The sequence below is a fragment of the Chenopodium quinoa genome, unplaced genomic scaffold, assembly GCF_001683475.1.
Source record: "Chenopodium quinoa cultivar QQ74 unplaced genomic scaffold, ASM168347v1, whole genome shotgun sequence".
Lineage (NCBI taxonomy): Eukaryota > Viridiplantae > Streptophyta > Magnoliopsida > Caryophyllales > Amaranthaceae > Chenopodium > Chenopodium quinoa.
In genome coordinates, this window is record NW_018742864.1 from 1,116,936 (window position 1) to 1,142,594 (window position 25,659).

Sequence of the window (25,659 nt, forward strand, 5' to 3'; positions counted from 1 at the left end):
GTCTCTGATCATGCGTTAAGCGCGGTGCTCCTTGCTGAAAGGGACGGCTGTCAACTTCCGGTCTACTTTGTCAGTCACGTACTGAAAAATGCCGAGTTGAGGTATCCCCTAGTGGAGAAATTTGGTCTTGCACTCTTCATGGCTGTTAAAAAATTGAAGCCCTACTTTCTGGCACATGCAGTCGTCGTGTATACCGACCAACCGATCAAACGGCCCCTTACCACCATGGAGTCCTCCGGACGAATGATCAAATGGGCCATAGAAATGCAGAGTCTCGAAGTTACTTTCGAGCCTAGAAAAGCAGTGAAGGGGCAAGCCTTTGCTGACTTTATTGTAGAGATGACTCGTCCTCCTGACTCTCAAGTTCCAGACCAAGTCTGGAAGGTATATGTGGACGGAAGCTCTACTTCAAACGGTTGTGGAGCAGGCGTCGTATGTCAATCTCCAGAGGGCGACAGGTTCGAGTATGCTCTACGCTTCAGTTTCCAGGCTTCAAACAATGAGGCAGAATATGAAGCTTTACTAGCCGGGATCCGCATGTGTAAGGCGGCCGGGGCAAGGAAAATAGACGCCTGTTCTGATTCACAACTGATAGTGAGTCAGTACAATGGCGAATACGAAGCAACACATCCGGCCATGATCAAATATTTACAGGCGGTCCGACAAGCAGTCGGCTCCCTTGAGGATTTCCATCTGATCCAAGTACCGAGATCAGAAAACAACCAGGCAGATGCACTCTCGAAATTAGCATCATCCGCCTCCTCCGATACTCCTCGAACTGTGTTTTGGGAAGTAATGGAGAAGAGAAGCATCGAGGAAAATCCTATTGGAATTCTAGACAGAAGCTCAACCTGGATGGATTCAATCAGGGCATATCTGACAAACGGTACACTGCCGGATGATCCTCAACAGGCGGCATCACTGAAAAAACGAGCCTCCTGTTTTGAAATGATACAGGGGGAACTGCACAAGAGGGGGCACCTTCAACCCTTCTTAAAGTGTGTTACTCCTGAAAAGGGACGAGAGATACTAGATGATCTTCACTCTGGTTTCTGTGCTTCCCATATAGGTGGTAGGATGCTTGCTCAAAGGGCAAGGCGGCAGGGCTACTTTTGGCCTACTTTGGAAGCAGATGCAATGGAGATGGTGAAAAAATGTGACAAGTGCCAAAGGTTTGGCAAATTAATTCACCGTCCGGCTACTGATCTCACTACCATTCACAGCCCACTACCGTTTGCTAAGTGGGGCATGGACATTCTGGGTCCATATACGCCTGCTACAGGCGGCAGAAGGTATATACTTGTTGCCGTTGACTACTTCACTAAATGGGTAGAGGCGGAGGCTGTAAAGGGAATCAAGACGAAAGATGTAATTTCATTCATTTGGAAAAACGTCATCACTCGGTTCGGGGTTCCCATGTCTATGGTTTTTGATAATGGTCCCCAATTTGAGACGCCTGTTCTCAAAAGCTGGTTGGGAGACCAAGGAATTGGACATTACTTTGCATCTGTCGGCCGTCCACAAGCAAACGGCCAGGTAGAAGCCTTTAATAAAATCATCTCAGACGGTCTCAAGAAAAAAGTTGAACGAGCAGGCGGCCTATGGGCAGATGAACTACCACATGTTCTTTGGGCCATTAGGACGACTGAAAAAGGGGCGACTGGAGAAACTCCATTCCTCCTAACTTATGGTGCAGAAGCTGTTCTTCCAATAGAACACTACGAGCCGACTCTTCGAGTAATGCTATATGACGAAGAGGCAAACTGGGAAGCTATGCGCCTGGCATTAGACTCACTTCCTGAAAAGAGGGGCAATGCTGTTTTGCGCCATGAAATCTACCGCCTGAGAATGACTAGATCATACAACAAAAAAGTGCACAGGCGTCCACTCAAAGTAGGGGACTTTGTACTTAGAAAAATGGAAGCAGTTGGTAGGGCTAACGAGTCTGGCAAACTAACTCCCAACTGGGAAGGACCCTACCGAATCTATGCGGAAGTCAGGGACGGTACCTACCGTCTGGAAACACCAGACGGACAACCGTTGCCTCGAACTTGGAATGTAGATAACCTTAAGAAATATTTCTTTTGAATGATGTAAAGTAAAGAGCTACTTAATAAAGTTGGCACTTACTATTCAATTTTGTATTACGAGGGGCATGCCGTCTGTACCTTTACAGTCGGCTACTCTCCATTGAGTTTTTTCACTCTATCTTCAGAGGGGCATGCCGTCTGTACCTTTACAGTCGGCTACTCTCCATTGAGTTTTTTCACTCTATCTTCAGAGGGGCATGCCGTCTGTACCTTTACAGTCGGTTACTCTCCATTGAGTTTTTTCACTCTATCTTCAGAGGGGCATGCCGTCTGTACCTTTACAGTCGGCTACTCTCCATTGAGTTTTTTCACTCTATCTTCAGAGGGACATGCCGTCTGTTCCTTTACAGTCGGCTACTCTCCATTGAGTTTTTTCACTCTATCATCAGAGGGGCATGCCGTCTGTACCTTTACAGTCGGCTACTCTCCATCGAGTATTTTACTCACAATACTTAGCTAAAAAGTTTAGGGCCTGGCCGATCCTGTAACTAACAGGCGGCTACCCTTCTTTTACTTAGCACATACGTTCACCACGAACGTACCAAGGCCACTGGCCGAATGATCAGACCAGGCGCCTAGTCAACTGATCTAACTTTTAAAAACTAATCCGACCTGTCCCAACATTATAGCAGGCGTCCGGCGGCATCCATTCGGATGAAATTCGTCGCAGAGAGCAGCTCCCTTTTGGGTGGAACATTGTTCTATAAACTAATTACACGGCACCTATACGACTGTCCCAAAGGGCAACCACGTAGCCGTTTTTGAGACAAGGATAACTCTATCACTAACCAAACCAGTGGTAGCAGTTGACATCTGAGTCAGATGACCGCCTGTATTACTTGGGATAAATGCAGGGGGTACCTATTGAGTTAATAGCCAACAAACATTGGCGAATCAAGGGGTCTAGCCGGCCTACGCCGCCTGGTACCTCTACTTCTCAAACAAAAGTGACGGCGACTGAGTAACTCCAAAGTTAACTCATAGTCACTCCTTCAAATTTGGTATGGAACCTAAAAAGTTTGAGTCGTCCGCCTGTTTTATACAAACAAGGGCACTCGAACCCCTATTCCTACTGGATAACCTATTGAGTAAATAGCCAACAAACATTGGTAAATCAAGGGGTCTAGCCGGCCTACGCCGCCTGATACCTTTACTACTCAATCAAGATTGTGACGAAGACTAAGTAACTCCTATGTTAACTTAATAGTCACTCAAACTTAGTACTGAGCCTAAAAGGTACGAGTCGTCCACTTGTTTTTAATAAACAAAGGCTCTCAACCAATACTCTTGCTAGGTTAACAAATAACAAATTAGAGGCCAACATTGGCAATAAAGGGAAACAACCGGTACCCGCCGCTTGTTTTCCTACTTAAATTCCTTGGCTACTTGGTAATTCTATTTACTTGGTCAAATTGAATAAAGAGTTCGAATACCGATTGATTAAATGGCCGACTGATCATCTATCCTGGAAACAGACAACCAGTCGTCCAGGGGCATAGGCGGCATACTTACTATTTGTACCTGTCTTAACGTTCGGCCATACACAACAGTCTGTCTAGTGAGCAAATTTCAAATACTTAGACAAATTTGAACAAAAACAAAAAATTTGATTAAAATGAGCCGGCCATAAAAGACCAGCAGAATATTCAAAACCCCGGCCCCCTGGCCGGGTAATTACAAAGCAAACGGCACGCAGGCCGTGGAAAGAAAAAATATACTTAAAGCTTAAGAAGGGGGCAGTTCAGTATCAGCAGCAGCCGCCTGGTCAGCACTCTTCTTGCTGGACTCGGCCTTCGCTGCATCATCTTTTGATGCCTTTCCCCCAAGTGGCACAAGCGCCACAACCGGCTCTTCCTCCTCCAACGCAACGTCCATCGCCTCTTCTTCAGCAGCCGCCAGGATCTGTTGATTATATATTTCCGAACACTGGCGGTACGTTCTTTCCCATGAGGCAAAGTCGGCACTGGGGAACAGTCGTTCCCAGGTCATGCGTTGGATTTGGGCGGAGTCTTCCACCATCTCCCGGACGAGCTCTTGTTTTTCTTGCTCGGCCTTGTCCGAGAGCTCTTGGGTAAGCCTCTTCTCCTGGTTCACCAGGCGTTCTTTTACGTTAGCCAAAGATTTCTCCATGGCTTCGTAAGAGTGCATTTTCTGGCGAAGGGGTTTCAGCTCGGCTTTAAATTTGGTGACGGTCCCCTCCAGCTCGTCAACCTTCTTTTGGGCCGCCTCTAGCTGAGCCCGAACAGCGGCGGTCGCCTGCGCCTGATAATAAAGAAGATCAATGGTCAGTACTTCATTTTGGGCAATTTGAAACATTGCTTTATCACAGCTGGAGGCGGCCATAGCCTTTGCGGCCTTTACCTCTTTGTTTTTCCGATCAATCGGCTTGCGAAGGCTGTTGACTCGGAGCAGGGCCTAAGTACAAAGAAAAACAGGCGTCAGTTTCCAATCAAAAGGGTTAACAGGCGTCCTGGAACTTCAAAAGGGTATACCTCAGCTAGGATCCCCGAAATTCCATCGAGGTCAAGGGTGCCGGCACCCTTGACCGCCTCCCTGTCAGAGGGAGGAACTACTTTAACCATTGACTTGGCTACCTCAACCAAGTCAAGTCCCTGGGGGCCGGCTGCATTAAGCAAAAGGAAAAACAAGTTAGACCTAATCAAGAAGGAAGCAAGAGTGAGTTTTTACAAGCAAGTGTCCATACATCTAGGCGGCCCCGCCTGGGTTTTTGAAGAAGTGGCCGGCTGCTTCTCAGCCGCCACTGTTTTCCTGGAAGACCCAGGAGAGCTTGCAACAGTCGTTCTCCGGGCCTTGGGGTCCGGCTGTTGCGAGGAAGAAGCCCTTGGAGTGCCAGACTGAAAACAAAAAGAGTTAGTATATGCATAATACAACTTAAAGGGGAAGAGTTTTCAAAGCTTACCAAGGGTGCCTCCTTGCTGGGGGAGTCGGCGTACGACTGCTTCATTAGCGAAACCCGCAGCATGGCCGCCGCAGTCTTAGATGCTGTTATTTTACTCATGGCGTCGGCTGAAAGAAATAAACAGCAAAGTTAGTAAAAATCCCAAGTAAACAAGGCGTGAAAAAACAGAGTATTCGTCAGGCCGGCTACCTCTAGAGCACCGACTGCCGAGGCCACAGGCGGCCAAGAAGTACTCATCATAGAGCCACTTGAAGCTCGGGACGCAGTGTAGGGGTACTTGCTCTCGTACCCCTGAAGTAGAGTTCACCCTAGTCTCTACTTTGAAGAGTCCTTTATCTAGGATCTCTCTTTTAGCCTTTGGGGGAACAGGCGGCATGCTGCGGCCGCCTGCAAGAAGAGGCGGATCCCTGTTCCACTTGTTAAAACGTTTGTTCAGCTCCGTGTCTGAACTCTCGATAATAAGGAAGGTGTTCCGCCAATCCTTCCATTTGTTTGCCTTACCTCTCGTCATGAGGTAACCCCTGTGGCTTGTTAGTTGATACCAGCCGGTACCTCCCGACTTAGGGGTCCGGCTGAGATAGTTCATGTGGGCGAAAGCCTCAAAACTTGGCTCCACCCCGTTCAGTTCGCACCCGGCCACATAGCCGAGTACGTTTACCCAAGAGTTGGGGGCTAACTGCCATAACCCCAGATCATACCCATCTAAAATCCGCTGAACAGCCGGATGTAATGGGAAGCGCAGACCAGCTTTGATGGCCGCCACATAGCAGCCAAAACAGCCGTCACCATAGCTGGTACCAGCCGGCCAGACGACAGTATCTTCTGGATCCGGCACAAACAGTAAATACTCCGGGCCCATTTTGTGGTTAGCAATAAAGCTCGCCACGTTGTCTCGCATGGTTGCGATCCGGCCCCGGGGCACCCTGCAGTAGTAGGGGGTGTTTTCCTCTCTGTAAGAGGCGGACGGCTCTGCCCAATTATCCCCCTTCTCCACTGCATGGGAACTTCTCGCCTCTTGTAGGCGGTTATGTTTTTCTTCTGAGTCAGAAGAACTATGGTCAGAAGAGCTGGAATCGGACTCGTCCCCTGACGAGTCCGAAGAGGACGACTCCTCCCCTCTCCTAGAGGGGCCCGCCTCCTCTCCCTTAGAAGGAGCAGAAGGTAAATTAGACATGTCCACGGTTAGATGAGAAGGGAACACCTTGGTCCCTCTCTCAGAACTGTCAGCTTGACAGTCGCCTCGTTCCACATCTGGCGCCTGGTCAGATGTTTCGCTAAGGAGTACCCTTTGGGAGGAGCCGTCTGAGTTTGATATTCTAGCAGTCTTTTTTGTTCTGGCCATCACGTTCTGCATAGACACAGATTCAGTTGGACTTTGTATAAAGGGCAAAGAGGGGTCCAGAAAAGGGGAGGCGGCACTCCTAGTCCTAGATTCAGCCGTCCCCGGTGACCGGCTGATCACTAACTTAGGGCGTGTCGTGTGCTTCCATGGTGCCATTTCAAAAAATAAAAAGAAAATTAAGAGTAAGAGAACTGAGTTACCTGAACGGATGACAGTTGATGAAGTCCTGAAAGTTCGGGTCAGTCGGCTTGTCAGAACAGGCGGTAGGCAGAAAATGTCCGAAAATGTCAGAGCAAGTTCAGGGGTCCGAATGTTCTCGCAAAAATTCTCAAATGTGAAAATGACCGAAGTCAGCACTTCCTTTTATAGGCAAAATGAGAAGGCGAAGGGTCGCCTCCGAATTCAAATTTGGGCGGGAGAGTCTCCCGGCCGTCTGCAAGGTGACACCTGTAACGGGCCGTCGCCTGTCACCGTGCGACACCTGTCACAGGCGACACGTGACCAGTCGCGTGCCACCTGTGAGGGGCAAATGATTAGGGGATTTTTATCCACCAAGCGCCGTTTGACAAGTGGACCAACCAGGTTCCGCCACGCGTCCTCCACGGACCACTTAAGACACGCCACGTGTCCACCCATGCCAAATGGGACAACCGGCCATCAAGGCCCATTTCAGTCTAGAAGCCCGTTCGGCCCTAGGTTTACCTTAAACCTAGAGAGTTGCACGCTTCCCAAGGCTATAAATACTCGATTAATCCTCATTAATCAGGGGACCGAATAATTTACGGAACACACTAATAACCGGCTGATCTCGCTAGCAAAGCAGATTACCTACATTAAATACTCTCACCTAGAGAGACCTTATTACTTTAATTTCTGTATTAATTACTCCTTAATCAGGTACTAACTTGACCGTTGGAGGCGGAGCTCTCAGGAGTCTCCGTTATTTTGCAGGTACAGGCGTCCGGTTCCAGTCTCGGAATTGTAACTCTCCCGCAGGACATCAGAAAACCCCGAAACAAGGTGCATGCTCAAATTGACAAATCTCATATGATTGATTGTGCCCCCACTCCCCTATTTAATGAAAATTCTCATATTTGTAATTATGATGATCCTACCTTTGGTTGTGTCTCTTCTTCTACTCTTGATCCTCAAACCTCTTCACCTTATCATTCTCCAAACTCTTGTGATGAGTCTGTAGTCCCCTATAGCAAAATTGATGAATCTTTGAGGGAGTTAGAGATGAATACAAACCTAAGGCCCTTTGAGATACAAATGATGGAATTTATGGAGCCAAATGGAGATGATTAGAGAGTGTGAGGGTGTTTTGAATGAAGAACTGAAAAGAAGAGAAGAGTTGGAAAGTCAATTTTCATCTTTGATGCTTATGTGTGAAAATTTCAAATCCAATGTGTGTGTTGAGGATGATGATGATGATTTTGAGCAACCAAGAGAGTGTGATGATAACATTGATGAGCATTTGTGTGATGGTGAAGGAGTTAAGAATGAAGAGAGTGTTGAATTTGAAAACTCCAACCCTCCCACCCATCTTGATGAGTCTCAAGTGTATGTATGTGACTCTTCTATCCATGAATATTTGGACTTTTTTGAGGTTATGTCCAATGTGTTTATTGAGTGTCAAAGGAATATCCATAACCTTTTAAGTAAGTTCATTGAGAATGCTTCATGGGAGAGAGATGATTTTGAAATGAATTTGCATCCATTCATGCATGGTTATGAGACTTTGGCCTTTAAGGAAGTTGAGGGAGTTGTTGTTCATGAATGTAGTGGAGAAGATTATGTTGTTCCTCTAGAAGTTGGATGTTTGAGGGGGATGGAGATCATGAGTTTTCTTCTTTTGAAGATTCTATGATTGATTTTTATGCCCTTATTGGCAATGTGAGACCTTGTGGTGAGGGATTTATCTTTTCTCATACCCCTTTTTCAAGAAGATTCAACCATATCCCTTACACTCCTATCTCCCTCCCTTTTTTTTCAATGAGCCTATTGGGGACCCCCTTGTCTATGATGATTTTAATGTTCCTTATTCGTCTATTGTTGAGGAAAAGGGTGATTTTGCCACCCAAAAATATCATGAGGAGAGTTTGCCTTAATTTTCTTCTTCTTCTTCTTCTTCTTCTTCTTCTTCTTCTTCTTCTTCTTCTTCTTCTTCTTCTTCTTCTTCTTCTTCTTCTTCTTCTTCTTCTTCTTCTTCTTCTTCTTCTTCTTCTTATTTTGTTGAATTTGCTTTTGCTTTTTCTTCCTTTTCTTGGAATTTCTCTCCTCATGGGTGTGCACTAAGCTTGTTGCACATCCTTTTTCCGTCATTTGCCTACTTGTTATCTTATGAAATGTGTAGTAGTGCATTTGACAAGCTCTTGAGTGCGTTGAATTAATATTTTCTAGAGAGGTCAAGCTTGGACCTTAAGCAAGCCTTTCTCGGGAAGTAACCCATGTTTTATTGCTTTTATTTTCTTTTCTTTTTAGAATATATTTTCTCACAAGGAAATGATTGTGTGCCTTTTTCTAGGTACATGACTTGATATACTTTGGTGCTTCGATTTGGATCAAGAGTCAAGGAAGTTTGACTCCTATTTTTGCTAGCATATGAAAGAAAAGGTCAATTATTGAGGAAATTAGCTTTGAAAGGTTTAATTGGGTCAATTGCGGGTATTTAAACCCACCTAAATTCGATAATATCCTTCCTTGCTCTTTCTCAAGTGGATGATGACTTGTTGGACATATGTTGGTTTGTTGGTTTGATCTCCTTGTTTTCCCCTCCCATGGTTTCTATGATTTATGTTTGAGTGTATTGTCTTATTTAAGTTGGGGGAGGGTATTCTATCATGTTTAATTGGATGTTGATTCATATATGCTATGCACCTTTGTATATGCTTTTCCATGTTCTTTTATTTTGATAAACTCCAAAAAGATTTTTGTTTCTATCAAGGCAAATTTGCACTGTGTTTTTTTTTGTTCTTGCTTTGGACATAGTACTTTTGGACTTGTATAGTTGAATGCTTTTATTCTTAAATGGTAATGGTGTGCACGGTTTGAGAGTATGTTTGGTTGATTCTAGTATAGAGTATGCTAAGGTAGTCCTTTAGAACTTTTGGGACCTTGAAGCCGGATTCTTTTGTTTTTAAAGCTTTTCAATTGTTCCCTTTTGGTGAATTTGAAGCTTTTAGCGAGTTTTTGCTACAACCTAGTGAGGTTTCATGATTTTTCAAGCCTTCTACATTTATTTGCATGAGCGGCATGGATCCTTGACTATTGTGGACCTATTCTTGAATCTTGACTCATAATTCTTAAACACGAGACCAAACCATCTAGAGAGGACAAAGGCATCTTTTCGGGGTGGTATTTTTCTTTTCTAGGATAATCTTCTTTATTTTTAGTTCATTGGGTTTACATTTGCCTTCTTGCTAACCATTTGAGTCTTTTCCCTTCTTTTTGAGCCACATCTTTAGAATTTTGAGCCTTTTGTTTCTTTAATTTTTGTTCCATTTTTTGTTTTTATGAAGCAAATGATCACCTTCATTGGAGATTGTGGTATATAAGTATGGATATTGGTTCCTTTTGTAAGAAAGCTTGTTTTGTGTGTATATTGGGAATAATGGAAAATGAATGTTGGAAAAAGTCGTTCGAAGTTTAAAAAAAGGCAAGGACATAATAAATGCAAAGTTGTAAGAGTCGTCCATAGTTAAAAGAGGCGAGGACTATCATCATGTGATAATCTCATCGTCATATTTCCTAAATTCATTTAGCTTTCAATTAAATGTTATCTGCTGAGTTTAAATTACATTCATTTTTATTCGTCCTTTATCATTTATGTAATTACAATTGTTTCTAATATTGGTATTCGATATGTAGGCAAGAGTATGAATTAAATTATAAAAAGAGAATATTTAATATGATTTCTAGTATTATTCACAAGCTTTTGAAAATGTTATTAAATTTATAAGCTAAATATAATAATATTTTATAAATATTTAATTTCATGATTATAAAAATATTATATAAATATAATTTTAAGACGTTCCTTTATGTAAAGTATTTACTATTATTATGGAACACTAAAATTTGATAAAAAGTCTATTTAGTTTCTATTTAAACTCAAATATCCAAGCATAATTTACGAAACATCAACTAAATAATCATATTATTCATGAAAAAAATAAAGTTTTGTAAAATTTGATTCATATGATGAACTGCAAACCGTTCTTACAAGATCATATGAATTTTAGAGATTTGTCAATTTACTTTTTGAGTTAAAAGATAAAGTATTAATTGAATTTGAGACAATGATTTATTAAATTAACATTTACTAATCAAAATGTAATTTTCTAATTATAATATTAAAAATATTTTTGTTAATTAGAAGAGATTTTTCAGTAAAAATTGATTTGGGTTGCTATTCACATTTAAATGTGCAGAGTACATGGCTTTAAGTTTAAATAATATTCTTAGTTGAATGTTTGCATTTATCTAGCCTTTAGCGTTATTATGTTTTATGTTATCTCTTACAATTTATAAAAAATATCTTATACAATTAAAGTGCTTTTAGTAAGAAGTTAATGATGAATTCCTAGAATGAAATATTGATCATATGAATGTACGATGGGAACTTAAAGTTTGAGAATTTGAAAAACTAACAAATGTGTGAAGAGTTAGAATTTTTTTTTTTTTAAAAAAAAAAAACATAAAATATGTTGAATTCTTACCTTTCCTTGCTAAAAATTTGTGTACCTTCACGAAACTTAAGCCACTTTTGCGCTAGAGCACAAATACCAACACTGTTTGAAACAAAAATAAATTTAAATAATAAGTAAAGTAGTTAAAAAAATTCAAGAAAGAGATTATTTGGACATGAATTTAAGAAAACTTTAATCTTATGAGCCTAAGACTTTGAATAATTCCACTTTGAATATTTAATCTTTTATAATTTCACTTTTTTTTTTTTTTTTTTTTTTTTTTTTTTTTGAGGAATATAATTTCACTTTTATTATCTAGAGTTTGACTTAATTTCTCTTTGTACCTAGTAATTTGAAAGTAAATTATAGAAGCCGAGATTTATAAGATTTTCATTTTGGAATGCTTCACCCTAACAACATAAATTTTTCACTACAATATAATGTTTTACATCAATATATCCTTTAATCAAAACTTAGTGATTTTTAAATAAAAATTTAGTGAAAAATTCTATATGTTTTTTATACTACATCTGTTTGATATTATTTGCAACGATTAGACATTTTTTCTCTCTACTTTATGTCAAATTGTTGCAAATAATATGAAATAGAGGTAGTAAGAAAAATTTATTAACAACTAGAAATATTTATATATATTCCCTTCTATATATCCAATAAAATCAAGAGAAAATTAATAATGAAGGATTCATATTACATTTGTCTCATTTAAATTTATACAACTTAGCATTCTAGAAGCATAATCATAGTTGAATTGACATTTTTTATCATGATTTTCTAAGTTTAACATGAGATTTTTTATTTTTATTTTTTATTTTTTCATTTTTAGCTTTGGAGACATCATTGGGGGCATGACATGCATTTTTTTTTTTGGGTTAGCCTAATTTAATGATTAGTTTTTTTGTCTAGGTAGGGACAACCTATTCCTTCATGTACTTGGACGAGACCTGAGGTTCGGAGAGAGCCGGCCAGGTCTAGCTCGAGGCGTCGCCGCACTACTTCTGGTGGTCGAGGTGGCCGATCTGTCGCTATATTTTTTTTGTTAATGTTTGGAAAATCATTATCTCATTACATTATACAATTCCTCTAGTTCTTTTCCTTCGATCTACCCCCATTCTATTTTGTAATCACACTATTCTGTATAAAAATTTAACAAGAATGTAGAACTAACAATCTACTAAAAAAATCTACTAAAAAACTGTTTCAAGGGTTGTAGTGGTCTTCAATAGGTTACTTCTATTTTTACATAAGGCCTTTTCATAGATAAGATTCACTCATTCCACAAATACTTGTTTGTCAATTCATGGGAAAACATCAACAGTTGATCGGAAAAAATTATCAATCAAACTTAAAATTAAAAGTTTAAGAGCTTCATTAATGTAAAATTACATCTTAGAATAGAGTTTAGTTCGATGGCATTTTAAAAAAAAGCATACTTGCTTTATTCTTACAAAATAGCTAATACAAAAGAAATTAGATGAATTTTTCTAATTTATTGGACATTCCACCAAATCAAATAAATTCATTAAAGAATATGCTATATTTTAAATCAACTAACTTAAAACGTTTTCCCCATCATTGCTTTTGGAAATAATGGATCCAGCTAAATAACCTATTTTAATACGTTGATAATCAAATAAAACACTAAAATAGCTTATTTGACTTGTCAATACTCAAATGTTGGCCAGTTAGCTAATTTTACTCCAATCTCTACGTTCCAAGCGTAGCATCTTTCTCTACAATTACTAATGATATTTTGTTTCTCAAATTTCAACCTTCCACATTACTCTTAATTTTCCCCATCTCTTTCTACCAATTTTCAATATTCAACATTCGTAAAGTAGTTACTCATTAAGTTTCTTGTGTTTTCTCAATGTATACATTGATCAATGACACCTTTCTTATTTGAAGCACTCAATCAACATTTTAAGTTTTCCCCCATCACTTCAATGTAATAGTTAATTACATCTTTCATTTGATTAAAGGAAACCTGTATATAACAACTAGCATTATACTAAATATCGTTACCCATTGTTGCAAAGGCTCGGCTTCAAAACCATGAGTCAATAGATTAGCAATTAGGCCATAACACGTAGCAAATAAAATCTGTAACCCAATAAGTGCTCTCGAACCAAGATATAGCCCAATTTAAATTTAAATAGTATTTATTATGGAATTAATTTGAGTAACAAAATGACGAAATCTAGTTCTATACATTAACTTTATCCTACTTAATTTTATTTATTTTTATAGAAGATTAGGTATCTTACTTTTTATTATTAAGGGTTTTTCTCATTTGTACCCATGTGGTTTTACATTTTTTCACCTGTACCCAAGTTTTTTGAAATTCTCATTTGTACCCATGAGGTTACAACAATTTATCACACATAACCAATTTCATTAACTAAAATGATATACCTCTATTAAGTGATCAAATAAAAATAAAACAACTTTTTTAAAGGATATAAAAAATAAAACAGAAAAAAAAACCCCACCACCAGCCACCTCCCCCAGAATCCGCACCACCCCAGTCACCTCCCCCCACCCCCCAACCAGCCCCACCATCAAGGTCGTCGGCTTCCGGCGATCTCCCCCCACCCTCCACCCCTTGCCGCAACCTCCCCAACCACCAAAACCCCCTACAAATCTAAACCCTTACCTTAATCACCACACCAACACACCCTATTCGACCTTCCCAAACCAACCCGACCCCTCCCCAAACCTCCTCACCGCCCACCACCCGCCGACCACAAAACCGACAACCCTGGACCCTCCCCGACCCGTTTCCACCCCTCCCCACCCTAAACCCGACCCAAATTAGCCCCCTTCCACCCAAATCTGACAACCCCTGCCCCTTCTCGGCCACTCCCCGTCCCCTGGCGACCAATCCCCAGCCCTCCCCGCCCAACCCGATCCCCACCCCCCTCCAGTTGCAACTTTTTTTTTAATTTTTATTTTGTTTTATTTTTATTAATTTTATTATTTTTTTATTATATTAACCATGGTAATTAACCATAATTAGTTATATTTTATTTTTAATTGATCACTTAATAGAGGATTATCATTTTAGTTAATGAAATTGGTTATGTGCGATAAATTGTTGTAACCTCATGGGTACGAATGATAAATATCAAAAAACTTGGATACAGGTGAGAAAACGTCAAACCACATGGGTACAAATGAGAAAAAAAAAACCCTATTATTAATTATGCTGAGATAAATCATAGATTTGTAAAAGCCTATATTTAAATAATAAAAATTTAAAAAAAACTTCAAAATCAGTTACTCCCTCCATCTTTTGTAAGTTCCCCATTAGGGTGTGTGCAGAGTCTAAGACAAAACTATAAAATACAATAATATATGATGAGTTGGTATGGTTAAGATCGAATAAAATTAAAAAGTAAGAGAGAAAAATATATATGAAGAGGACCACTAAGTATGATGTGAGAGGGAAAAATATTATAAAATGACAGCATAGTCAAAAGAAGAGAAATAAATAATATATAATATAAATGGGGTTTGTAAATTTGGTAATGGGGCACTTAATAAAAAAAAAAAAGGTCATTCTTGGGAAGTGGAGCACTTAAAAAAAAAGGGGGGAGGGGGTATATGCTAATTTGGTACATGATGTGCAAATAGATGGGTAAGAAGTGTAATCACATAACAACAACTCTATAATTACAATTACGTTCGATTTTATTAGTTTAATTTTTTATAGTTTGAAAATCTATGGTTTGAAAATTGAATCACTTGATTGTTTATTGTTTTGATCTTATAGCACATTCAAAATTTAAAAACACTTAATTAAGGAATAAATTTGATTCCAAAAATTATAAAATAAATGTTCGAATTGAAATTATTTTGAAATTGTATTCAAAAATAATAATTATAGTGTTTCACCTTCTATAAATACAATCATGCAAGTAGTAGGATAATATATTAAAATATAGTTCTAGTAGCAACACTTTATTAGTTACATGAATTTTTAAAAACATTTCAAGAAAGCATCGACTAAATAAAGTTTTTTGTGAAAAAACTATTATTTTTATAATGTACCACTCATCAAATTCCAGTATTTGGCTCATTTTTTCTGGCATTCTCCTCTAGTGAGGGAAAAATTTGATTTTTTTACCTTTACTAAGGCAGCTAACGCGTACGATGCGCGCACATAGCTAGTTATATATCAAGAAGTTCTTTCGATTTGACTTTAAATCACAAATTTAATTATTGATATGTAACAATTATGTTTAGAGGTATAAATATTGTCTTTAAAAGAAAAAAAATATTTAGAGGTATAAATGTCCAAGGAAACTAACATTAATAAGAAAAAATGAGTAAATAAACATTTTTGAGGGTATAATTGTCCAATATATATATATATATATATACACAAATCTTTGAAGGGTATAATTGACATCACACTATGCATAAGAGTATTATTGTACTTTTTATAAGGTAGGGATTGGAAAAAAAAATAGCCATGAACATCTTGGGTTGCATGCATAGAATTGTCATAGTTTACATGTTTTAGAATCTGAGACACAAAAATTGCTATAATAAGTTTTAGGGTATATGATTATCTTAAGAAAAAAAATATATGTGGCCGTAATGGGTAACAACTGATCATAGACGCCTCAAATTGCATGCAATAAATTGCTTGTCTTCGGATGAATGATTTGTTTTCTAAGAGAATTGCTCGTTAAGGTTATATGCGTTATTTTGCAACTTAATAAAGAATTTTGAGGTTAAGACCGACAAAAATAAATAGTATACTAAGGAAAAAAATTTAAGTATGTAAAGCATTATTTAAGGTCGAATTTTGATTATAAGGGTATTAAGCATGATTAAAAAATATTAGGAAAGTTGTAAATTACTTTAATATTTTCTCATGAATGAGTGGTGAAGAAAAATATTACATTTCTCAAAATTGAGAGTTGTAGGAAATTTACACTCATGTATAGCATAGTACTAGTGTATCTGTGGAAAATTTGATGAGACATTTTTTTTTTCCTATTGATTGTTCCATGTCTCTTACACTACTATACCTAACAATTTTTCTATGCATATACATATATATATATTTTGAGTGAGAGAACATTTTTTTTATTTTTTTTACACTACAAAGAGGAGAACATTTATATTCATGTAATCATTGTTCCTCTTTATTAAACTATTTGATAGTACAAAATTGTAAATTTTCTTGTAAATTCTATTTTCGCCTTGACTTAGGTGTGTTTCTTTTCTTTACACTTTTCTTTCATTTTTTCATAATCATTATTTAATAGGAAGTGCTATATAACACAACTTTTCTCTTTAACGTCCACACGATCTTTATCATCTAAATTTTGACATGAAAATATAAGTTTTATATGGGGTATCCGACAATCAACTTTTATAAAGTGATTTTAATTATAGAACTGATAATTTATGTAAATTTTTTAACATATAATGTAAAATAAATCATGCGTAAACAGATATTCATAAAACCCTAGCCTCTCTTTCCTCTCTTCTCTATCTAAAACCCTAGCCTCCATTGTTGAATTTTGGAGGGGCTTCCATCGATTTTTATCGGTGGAAAGCCCCAATTGTTTGTTTTTGTGTGCTTTTTCTATTGTTTTAGGTTTATAATAATAATTTTTCCTCTTCTAGGAGGAATATTTCTCCCTCGAAAGACAGGGTTTTTCTTCTTCTTTAGAAAGATTTGGCTCCTTCGAAAGACCGGGTTTTTCTTCTCTCTTTTGAGGGAGGATTTGCTTTTTATTTTATGGATTGCTATAGAGTTGTTTCATGGGTAAAATTTTGTGCGAGATCGAAAAAGAGGTTAATATGTCAATTACAATCTAGCGAATCAGACGGAAATTTTCTGCAGGGCTACAACAGATCGATAGACCCCTCGCCAATGAAAACTGTAAATCACAGCGATATGAAAGAGGGTATGAAGAATGTACGATTTGCAACAACGATCGTAGCTTTGCTTATGGAATGTTTTTATTTGACTCAATTATAATGTATTCATTAGATCTAAATCTCTTTGTAAATGTCGTATGACTTTATTTATGAATCAATTTTATTTCAAAAAAAAAAAAAAAAAAAAAAATCATGCGTAAACATAATAAAAATCAATTACCATGAAGTACTGCCTCTAAGCTTGATAGCAATTTGATCCATGTCTTGAAAATTTATTGGTGCCTGCTCCCTACATGGTATAGAGCAATAATTAAACTTTGTAATTACTTACGCTTAAAGATAATGAATCACTATAGCATAATGTATAAACTATAAGAGATGCCTTTTGCTTCTTTTTATCTAAGTATTAAATTTAGCACATTAAATTTTATCCAAGTACGAAGATAAAATATAAAAATATCACTCTTCGAAAGATAAAAGGAGCATATAATGAATTTATTGAGTATATAAGGCATACAATAGTCTTCCAAGCTCCAATATTGCATTTTGTGTGTCTTCAATAAGTGTTTGAAGTAGATTTGCAAAATAGTAAGGACCATTCACATCCTTTAACCCATAACACATGTTCATCAAATTATCTATCAAACCCTACAAGAAGGAAATTAATAATTTTATTAATTAAATGATGATGAAAGATATAGACTTATAAACCACATAAATAGTAAATACTCTATAGTAAAATATTATGTTAAATGAAACCTTAATTACACCAAATGCGTTTGGAATTTAACAGTTTAATGCAATCATAAGGTTTGCAATTAATAAAATTTAATTCTTAACTAAATTTCATATTAGAAGATAGAATGATGTATGGCAAATTACAAAAACTTGACTGATAGACAAGTGAGCTTTCGTATATCTCATTAATATGTTAAAATAAAAATAGTTCATTATTGATATACTTTCCACTATATTATCATAGGGATTTTCTCGTTGCTAGACATAAACATTTGCGCATTTTCATTGATAGCAAATTTTTTTCAAAAATCTCTTATATAGCATTTAAATTATAAATTTTCTCTAATATGACAATATAATAATAATTTTCACATAATCAACCAAAAATTGATTAATCATGGTTAAATTAATAGACCCTTACCACCTTCACAATCCTTCTCCTAAACCCCTACCACAAAAAATATCCTGTCACCAACTTAAAACCCTTCCCCACCCCTTAAGCACCTAACCGCCCCTAGCCTTCCCCGTATTAACCCTTCCTTTCCCCTTGAACCACCCAACTACACTTACTCGAGGCTGGAGTACATCCTTAGTAATGCCCCCAACGACACCCTTGATACCCTTATTATTCAAGGAAAAAAATACCTTAACCGATCCCCCTACACTTGAAACCCTAAGCGAGCCTAACCGAGAAATCCCTAACACTTGTTTCCTTTCCCTTTCTCCTTCTTGCACCTCTTTAGATAGCAGATAAAAAAGCCAAAAGAGGTGTTGAGCATTTTGCACGAAGGGGGTATCACGAGTGGAATGGAGAAGATGTAATTGGATTGTACGAAGGGAAGGGGAGAGAAAACATGGTGCTTCATGCATAAAGTGTGGCTCGATGAATCGAGGGGAAGGGGAAGGACATTAGGGGATTTTAGGAGTGGAAGAAAGCAGTCTTGGGAGGGAGAAAGACATTTAGGTGTTTAGAGGGAGGGGGTGGTAAGGTGTTTACAACTATAGGGGTTGTGGCGAAGGTGGTGGTGGTATTGTGGTATGGTAGTGAGGGGGTTAATTATTTAATCATGATAAATGATTAAAGGTTACTTATATAAAAAATTATTAAAATAAGTCCGGATTAAAGAATAATCATAACTTTAATGCTATTTGATTCTGATAAAGTTTGCTACTAATGAGAATGCGCAATAGTTTATGGCTACCAGAAATGAGAAAAACCCTTTATTATGTTACTCATTTATTATATAGCATTGATTGTATGAAATAGGAAACTGTAATATATTATTATCTCTATTTGTTTTTTATTTAAATACTTACATTTTAAATACAATTTAAGAATATAAGAGAGAAAGTGTTGATACTGTGTGTAATGTAAGAAAAAAGGCAAAAAGAATAGAACTAAGCTTGCTCATAAAAATTAAAGTAAAAGTAAGTTTATGTAAGAATAAACTGAATAAAGTAAGAGAAATAATGAAATGGTGTACTTAATGACGAATAAGAAATACAAGTAGATAAATCAGCCTTGTAAAAGAGAGAGCAATCATGAAATTTTAAGAACATGGTCAAAACAAAAGGTATTAAGATCATTTAAGAACTATATATTAGGAAAATTGAAACACCTTATCAATGAAATTCCTTTGATTATTTTATTTTATTTATATATATAATATCCAATAAAGGGAGTATCATAATTACTAAATTGTAGATGTTTGATAAGCATATCTTAATGACTGTCTACATAATTCAGAAAAAAAATAAGAAAAAGAAAATCTATTTTTGCACAATATCAAAATAAACCAACCTTTTGATTAACTAAGACTAAGTTACCTTTTTTTTTTGGGAATTTCTTTAACTAGGAAAAATAGCCTAGAACCTACCTAATAAGTTACTATTTTTTTCACTTATAAAAGTCCACCAAACTTTTTCGACTAGTTATCAACAAACAACCTGACCGCCCTCAAGCCCAACAACTACTTTCAACCACGATTGCCCAATAGTTATCCTCAATTCCCTCACAACATTCGTTCTCCATGACCATCCATCGTCCCTCCTTAAATCCATTCAACCACCCCTCCCCAAAACTACCATACATATCAATCAACACCTAAACACTCATATCACATGTCATTCTCTCTTTCCTCATTTATCCTAGTATCCAAATCTCCACTAATTCATGTAACGTGCTACAAGTTGAAAAATCATCACAAATACTCAATTCAAAATCAAAATATTTTAACCAAATGTATAAACTAAATAGATTTTCCGAAAATTACAAGAAGTATAGATTGTCGATATGAAGGAATTCAACAAATATAATCTTCCAATTAAGAAGCTAATTAAATGGACTACTAATATTGCACCCAACAAATGTGCTAGCCCACCCACCCACCTACCCGTCACCAAGCTGCGCACTAATTGATTTCTCACAGTTGTTGGGCAGTATTTGAAGGTCGATGGGAAGCTACTAAGACTAACATTGAAGGAGAGGAAGGTAGATTTATAATAAGATTGTTGGGTAGTTTTTGATGTTGAGGTGACTATGTAGATTTAAGGGCATCAAGAATTCATGGTAGTAGATGCGAGCTTTATGTAGGCATAATGAAGATTTGGGTTTGTTGAAGGTGGAAGAGAAGGCAGGATTGAAGTGTAATAGATGGTGGCTTAAGGAGAGAGAGAGAAATTAATGGTGAAGGGGGAGGAGAAAGAAGAGGTCACAATTGAAGGTGGCGTGAGAAGGGGATAAAATGGTTCAATAATAATTAAAAGTTACAGAAATTTATTTTAGTTAATATTTTTAAAGCTAGACCAATAGAATTGAAACACGTGTCCTTCTTAACTTGTTTAATGTTTCAACCACTTAAAATCAATAAAAGAAAAAACCCCATAAAGGTTAAGTTACTCTAAGTTAATTAAATGGTTGACTTACCTATAACCTAATCACACAAATTTGGCTTATTTTTAACAATTTTCCAATTACTTAGCTTTAAGATAAATTTTATTATGTCATGGTAATTACATTTTGCAAATGTTGTGTTTACAATTCTGTACATTGAAGGTAAGTTCCCAAATTATTTTAATATAAAACTAAAGTTACCTACATTTTACAAGAAATTCACTTCGTAAAAATCACTCATAATAAGGACTGTCAATTAGGTCGTTCAAGTAACTTTGGGTCACGAGTTGAGAAATACTTAGCCCTAACAAGTGTTATTGGTGGTTTATTATTAGAAATATCTTACTTTTTAAGCTTTCTTTACTATTTTTTTTTTCACGTCAATCAAATATTCACGCCGATATTATTTATAGCCATTACATTTACAATACATTAATATCATCAAACCACGTCTATTTCCTAACTAATCAAAATGATAATAATAAAATTAAAAACAAAACTAGTAAAAATTAAAAAAAAATTAAAGGAAAAAGTCAACATTAAACATGTAATGAATAATAACTCATTATATAATTTCTTGATATATATCGTTTAATTTAATTATCTTTTTAAATAATATATTTGACACTATTAATATCTATGTGTATGTAATCCCTTTAATTAATTAAATAATTTCTTACAGGGTAGTTGGTTATTATTCTCTTATCTAACTTAATCTTTTACGTAATATTCACCGACTATCTTTGTAATATATGTTATGTAAAGTTCATCAATGCACTACAATTAAACCTTAACATACAAATTATGGTATTTGGTAAAAGACCTTAGTTATGCAACATTCAAACTAAACACCATCACACAATGGTTGGTGGCAGTTGGTGTGGGTTATTTGGTCAATGACATGATGTAGGTTATGCAAATGTAATTCGTGTGAATTGTTATTTTAGTGTGGGTGGCGATTAGTGTGCGTCTAGGAGAGACAGATGAAAGAGAAATGAATGTAGATTGATGGATGGATGATCAAAGTCAATTAAGAACTATGTTTTTATTTTCTAATATAATTGTTTTAAAAAAAACCCACAAAATTGGGTTAGCGACCTGGTTTAGTTTTGTTCACGTCGGGTTTGACTCACAATTTTTATTGGTGAAATAGATTCAAATTAAATTCGGTTTCAAGTCAAAATGTTTTTGTTCAAAATCCATAAAAAGATTGGTCGGGTTGGGCTTGGTTTTCTGGTCAGGTAAAATATTATCAGATCTACTATGATGCTTAAAAGTAATTATATTATCTAGGCAAAATTGGGCGCAACACCCCGAGGTATGGCTTAGCTGCAACACATGCCATAAATAAAAATTCCCGGCAACATATTTCACCAGAAGGAAGTGAATCTTCAATTTCTAGAATAGTTACGTAGTCTTCCATCCACTTAGCACGCATGGATTCAACTCCTCCGATAAAATAAGTGGCCAAAAATTTTCTTTTATGGCACGCATTTCACCTATCATCATAATTGGTGGTATTTTAGCTACCATGCAAAGTTTAGAGCTCTCAGTGCACCTAAGCCATACTTCAGGGTGTTGATGTGTCCAATTTATATAATGTTTTACCCCCGTCCCTTGGTCATAATTAGTAGTTTTTTAAGCTCTTTAGAACCACTTTTATTACTAATTGGTGTTTTCTAGTGTTTTTGTAGTTTTGCTTGAGTTTTGTAGGAAATTTCACATTTGGAGCGTTTTCCGGGTTTTTCATGGTGCAACTACAAGCATTATGAGGACACGACCATCTTTGAAGCCCAGGACCGGTTAGAGCCGGTGATTAAGGGCTCGGTATGTGATATCGGGGAATTTGGATCGAGTATTCAAGACCCGAAGAGGAAATCCGGATTGGGCCGAAGAATCAAGCCCAATCGAAGTCCAAGCCTCGAGGAAGAGACCGGGCCCGATCGGGCAAGCTTGCACCCGATCGGGAGGGCGCGCAAAAGAGAGCACCAGCAAGAAGGCGCGTCGATCGGGTGAGCATAAGCTCGATCGGGCGCGGCTGCCCAGGAAGACTCTGAAGAAAAAGGCGGGGCCGATCGGGTTGCCTTTCGTCCGATCGGGCGCGTGTTTTTTGAGCCGAGTTTTTAGTTTTCAATTAGGATTTGTTTTAGGGATGTTTAAGTACAATTTTTGTACGTAATTTTGATTACCTTCTCTTTTAGACTTTCTGTCTCTACTTAGAATATTTTCTCTCTCTTAAATTCTCTTAACTTTGTTCTTAATTCCATTCCTTAATCAAGATTTCTTTTGGTAACAATTTCTTCTCTTTTAATTTCAGTTATTTTCTTTAATTCTTTCATCATATCTTATTTTATTGTTTTGATTAGTTTAGATTTAATTATGCTTAAGTAGTTTTATTTCTAGGGTTTATGGGGATCTAATAAATAATGTGAAGGGGTAATTTGTGATTGTTGATTATCAATGCTTGATTAATTTCCTATTGATTAATTTAATGTTATGCAATTAGGTTTGGCCAGATTTAATTGTACGAGTTTAGCAATATTAATTCGAGATTCGAGAGATGAGAATTGATGTTTAGGCTTAGTTTCAATAGGCGGACTAATTTATAAATGGTTAAGTCGAGATTCGAGAGATGAGATTTAATACCGGTAAATTAACTATGTGGTTGTAATACGTAGCGAAAACCCTTTATAATCTGATTAATTGATGCATTGATGATTGCTTATCATGATTTACCCTTGAATATTGTTTATTAGTGAAACTATGCCCTAGGTTTTTCCTTCACTGATTTACATCCTATTTTACTCCCTTCCTACTCTTACCTTTAGTAGTTTAATTACCCCTTTACAACAAATTTGTTACTTGATAATTTAGATTGCTTCTAGTTAATTAGGAATAAATTGACCTGTTTCCCTGTGTTTCGACCCTTCTTCCCTATCTACATAATTAGTGGATTTAGGTTTTTATTTTTGATTAGGTGAATACGACTTGAGCCTGTCTGGTGTTGCAGCCAATTTGCCTATTATCTAATTTAAGATTTGTCCCTAAAAATATTTGTTTACCTTTAAATTTATAATAATAAAAATTTATGCAAAAGTATGGTTAGTCTAAACTAGATTATAATTCACCCTAAATTGATTAAAGGTTACCTTACATGTGTAAGGAGAACTACTAAACATTGGGTGTTACCAAAAGGTTTTGTATAGTGAATCCCCAATGCAATTTTCTATAATCTATATATTAAGTCACTATAGTAAATTTTATCTTTTTCATTATCTTATGAAATTTACTTTTTAAAATACTGGAGAGCAATTGCAAAGAAAGTAAATAAATACCTTGATTAATTAGTAGTGAGAAAGTTTTAACATAATGTCATAAATTTGGTTGATATTAAGCAAAACTATGACACATAAGCACATTAAAAGCTAATAACTCTTTTATTGTGATATGCAATATTTTATTACCAAAAATGAAAAAGATTTTCATAATCTTTTTGATTTTTTGTTAGTCCTAACAAAGGAAATACAAGATTTATAAAATGTATTGATATTTACCATTTTTGAAAATAATAGAGAGAAACATGTATGTAATATTTTATTTATGCTAAGGAAATTAAATCCCAGGCCTTTTTAATAATTTTCATACAACCAAAACTTTCAGGAACTGTAATATTTGTTTGACTCTAATGTGAGCAAATTTCTTCATGTATATAGATACATAGAATTCAAATATGAAAAAAATACTAAGACAACATATAATTTCAATTCCTTTAACATATCTACCTTTTTGTTTAAATGAAACTATAATAATTCACGCAAGATGGACAAAAATAAATGTGCTAGTCATGTCAAAATAAACAGTAATTGATATCTAAAAAATGAAGGTAGTAAAAAATAGATCTTTCACATACAATTTTGCGGATATGAATTAAATAGCAAAAAATCACAATAAACATTAAAATAAATAAATTAAAAGAGTAAGGTTTATACTTCTTGTTCAAGCTCGGTGATGATAGTGTTCATACTCCGAGTAAGCGCTTCTTTTAAGACAGACATAGTTTGGCTCCAACACTAAGAGCATCGGGATAAAAAATATTAGGAAATCGGCACATATATAACTCTAATAAATTGAAAGACACATGAAAATCATAACAATAAACTAATTGCATCATTAATTAGCAAGCTTAATTCATGGAGGTTGTTACAACAACCCATATCATTACGTTTTTCACAACATGAAATGTGTGAACAAATTTGAAATGAAGTACAATAAAGAAAAATAAATTAAAAAAACATACAAATATTGAATAATATAAATGATAAAATCACCTGATATTGAATATAACAAACACACCACAACCTTACTTCCATGCCACCTGTAAAAGTTTTTTCAATAGAAAATTTAGTTAAGAAAAAAATAGAGTGAACTTAAATACCAATCTTCTAGTGTCTATGACTTTCTATGAAATTTTTTGATAAATTTTCAATTGAGAATAAATATGTTGAGAGTGAGAAGCATATAACATGCTATGGCTATGACTCATCCTATATGTCCCCTACAAATTATTGATATGATAGTTTCATTTATGACCCAAAACAATAATTACTTACGTTTCTCATTTCATTTTATTGCTCACTCAAATTCATAAATTATTAGAGAGCATTTAATATGTTCATATTTATAAATGGCCGGTCAAGACCTTTCTCTATACAATCCTCCTGCTTCTAAAAGATTGTCCTATTGTATGTTTTCGGTCAACTTTACAAACTTTGACTATAATAATCTTCCATAATATTAATTTCCATTCCATGATATAACTTTACAAAATTTTACCAATTATCAGTTTTTTTAAAATTTTTTTGTTAATACGTACTTAGTAACATTGTTGGTCGGTAAATATTGAGAGCTATGTAAAATAGATTTCACTGCATAATTTTAAGGAAAAATTGTCAAAAATGATACAAACTTTAAGTAGTTCGCCAAAAACAAGTCAATCTTTTAATTATTTTTGAATAATAAAAACTTTGAGGGATGTTTGATTTAAACAAGTTATGACTTCTTGG

The 25,659-nt window shown here is 36.0% G+C and overlaps 1 protein-coding gene across 3 annotated transcripts in view; it reads right to left on the minus strand.

Annotated features, from left to right (window-relative positions):
* LOC110726178 (histidine-containing phosphotransfer protein 5-like) overlaps positions 1-25,145 on the minus strand; it is a 66,303-nt gene extending 41,158 nt beyond the window's left edge. For 2 of the 3 annotated variants that reach the window (XM_021905632.1, XM_021905633.1), the window contains exons 1-5: positions 24,925-25,145; positions 24,586-24,666; positions 17,483-17,613; positions 17,186-17,254; positions 11,074-11,145 (exon numbers count right to left, since the gene is read on the minus strand). In XM_021905632.1, the coding sequence (XP_021761324.1) occupies positions 11,074-11,145; positions 17,186-17,254; positions 17,483-17,613; positions 24,586-24,666; positions 24,925-24,966 (395 nt within the window). In that variant the 5' untranslated portion in view covers positions 24,967-25,145. The remainder of the gene's footprint in view (positions 1-11,073; positions 11,146-17,185; positions 17,255-17,482; positions 17,614-24,585; positions 24,667-24,924) is intronic. The other variant, XM_021905634.1, reaches the window with a different exon arrangement.
* Between the last annotated feature and the right edge of the window lie 514 nt (positions 25,146-25,659).